At 42.3% G+C, this 1,474-nt stretch overlaps 1 protein-coding gene across 1 annotated transcript in view; it reads right to left on the bottom strand.

Moving 5' to 3' along the window:
• The window catches only part of EPHA3 (EPH receptor A3), a 231,713-nt gene that overhangs the window by 77,802 nt on the left and 152,437 nt on the right, over positions 1-1,474 (bottom strand). The window contains 2 exon segments of the mRNA XM_009323937.1: positions 69-404; positions 885-1,040. Coding sequence (XP_009322212.1) covers positions 69-404; positions 885-1,040 — 492 coding nt within the window.

Here is a 1,474-nt window from a genome sequence, read left to right as displayed (position 1 = left end):
AAAGAAAACAAAGGTACATACATCTCAGTAGTTTTGAACAAAGAAAGGGTAATCAGAAAGAGACTCACCAGCCTGATTAGTTGTGATGCTGACAGCAGCAAATTGTCTGGAAAGTGTACTCAAGTCAGATACCCCATTGACTGCATCAATCTCAAAAGTGTAATTGGTGTGTGCCAGAAGGTCCACTACTGTCACCGTGGTGTTGGTGAGTCCAGTCTGACGGGGTAAGAATCGCACGTTGTCGCTACACGGCTCACACATCTTGATGTTTCCTCCACATTTTTTGCAAATGATGTTGAAAGTGACATCTTTCCGACCTCCAGTGTCAAGAGGCCAGCTCCAGTCCAGGATAACAGACGTCTCGTTGATGTTAGAGATAACATTTCTTGGAGCAGATGGTGGTCCTATAAAAGGAAACAGGAAATCAGAGGGATGAGATTTTCTGTAGTGCTCTAAGATGGGAGTAACAAGGGCACAAAAATACAAAAGTCAAAAACATAAATAACCAAACTCTTCTAGTTATTTCCTGTAGAGTCTCCTGAAATATTTTACCGGACTACAGACCTAGACTATCAAGGACTGTGTTTTCTTATACACAGACAGTACCCTCAGGCTGCAGTTCAGGACTGAGGGCTGAAAATATTGGTAGCAATTTAAAAATCCTAGCTCTCCTTCTCGAGTCTGACAGAGAACAAGAAGGAGAAAATGAAAATAGAAAGACATAAACCCAGCCCACCAATTTTTGGTAGCCTGTCCAACATGTAAGAAGACATGGGAGGCAGTAGATGGCTGACTGCAATGGGACATGAGAGGAAGCAAGCAAGCTGCTGAGATATAGATGGAGGAGCAAGAATGACAGCCCCGAGCACAATGATGCTACTCACTGGTGCAAGCCATGGATGGAGGGTCTTTCTCAGAGCGAAAGTAATTCTTTTCACACCTGCAGTTCAGAGACGCATCTTCATAGGTAGAGCTGTGAGGTGGGCATTTGGCACACTTCACGTTGCCAGCAGAGGCTTTGTAGAACCCAGGTCGACAAGCTGCAAAATAACAGGAGTATCGTTTTAAATTCCATGGACATCTCCTCAATTTTAACATGCGACTTTGTTACTGCCCTGGGACCCATTCATATGTAGATCACATTTTGCAGATGTTTATGGTCTAAAAATACAGGTTTTTCTCATATGGAGAAAGCTGATGGAAATAAAACCTCTTGGTAGAACAGAGGTCTTCATGCATCAACTTGGATTTGCGTTTAATTTTGCCTGGAAAACAAAACAGTGTATTGCACTGCTAAGAAGAAACATTTTCTATGTTGCATTTTGAGAAGTTCACTTATTTTTCTTCTCTTCTGGTTAATTTACCAAAACATTGGCCCTATCCTGCATAAGAAGCTAACTTCATCCTGTCTCTGCTGCCAAGGTTTGCTTACAAGGGCACACTAATTGTAAACTATGTCTCTTCAGTTCAGCAG

The sequence above is a fragment of the Pygoscelis adeliae genome, unplaced genomic scaffold, assembly GCF_000699105.1.
Source record: "Pygoscelis adeliae isolate BGI_AS28 unplaced genomic scaffold, ASM69910v1 Scaffold124, whole genome shotgun sequence".
Taxonomy (NCBI): domain Eukaryota; kingdom Metazoa; phylum Chordata; class Aves; order Sphenisciformes; family Spheniscidae; genus Pygoscelis; species Pygoscelis adeliae.
The sequence above is the reverse complement of the archived record's forward strand: the minus strand, read 5'-3'. Positions and strand labels throughout refer to the sequence as shown.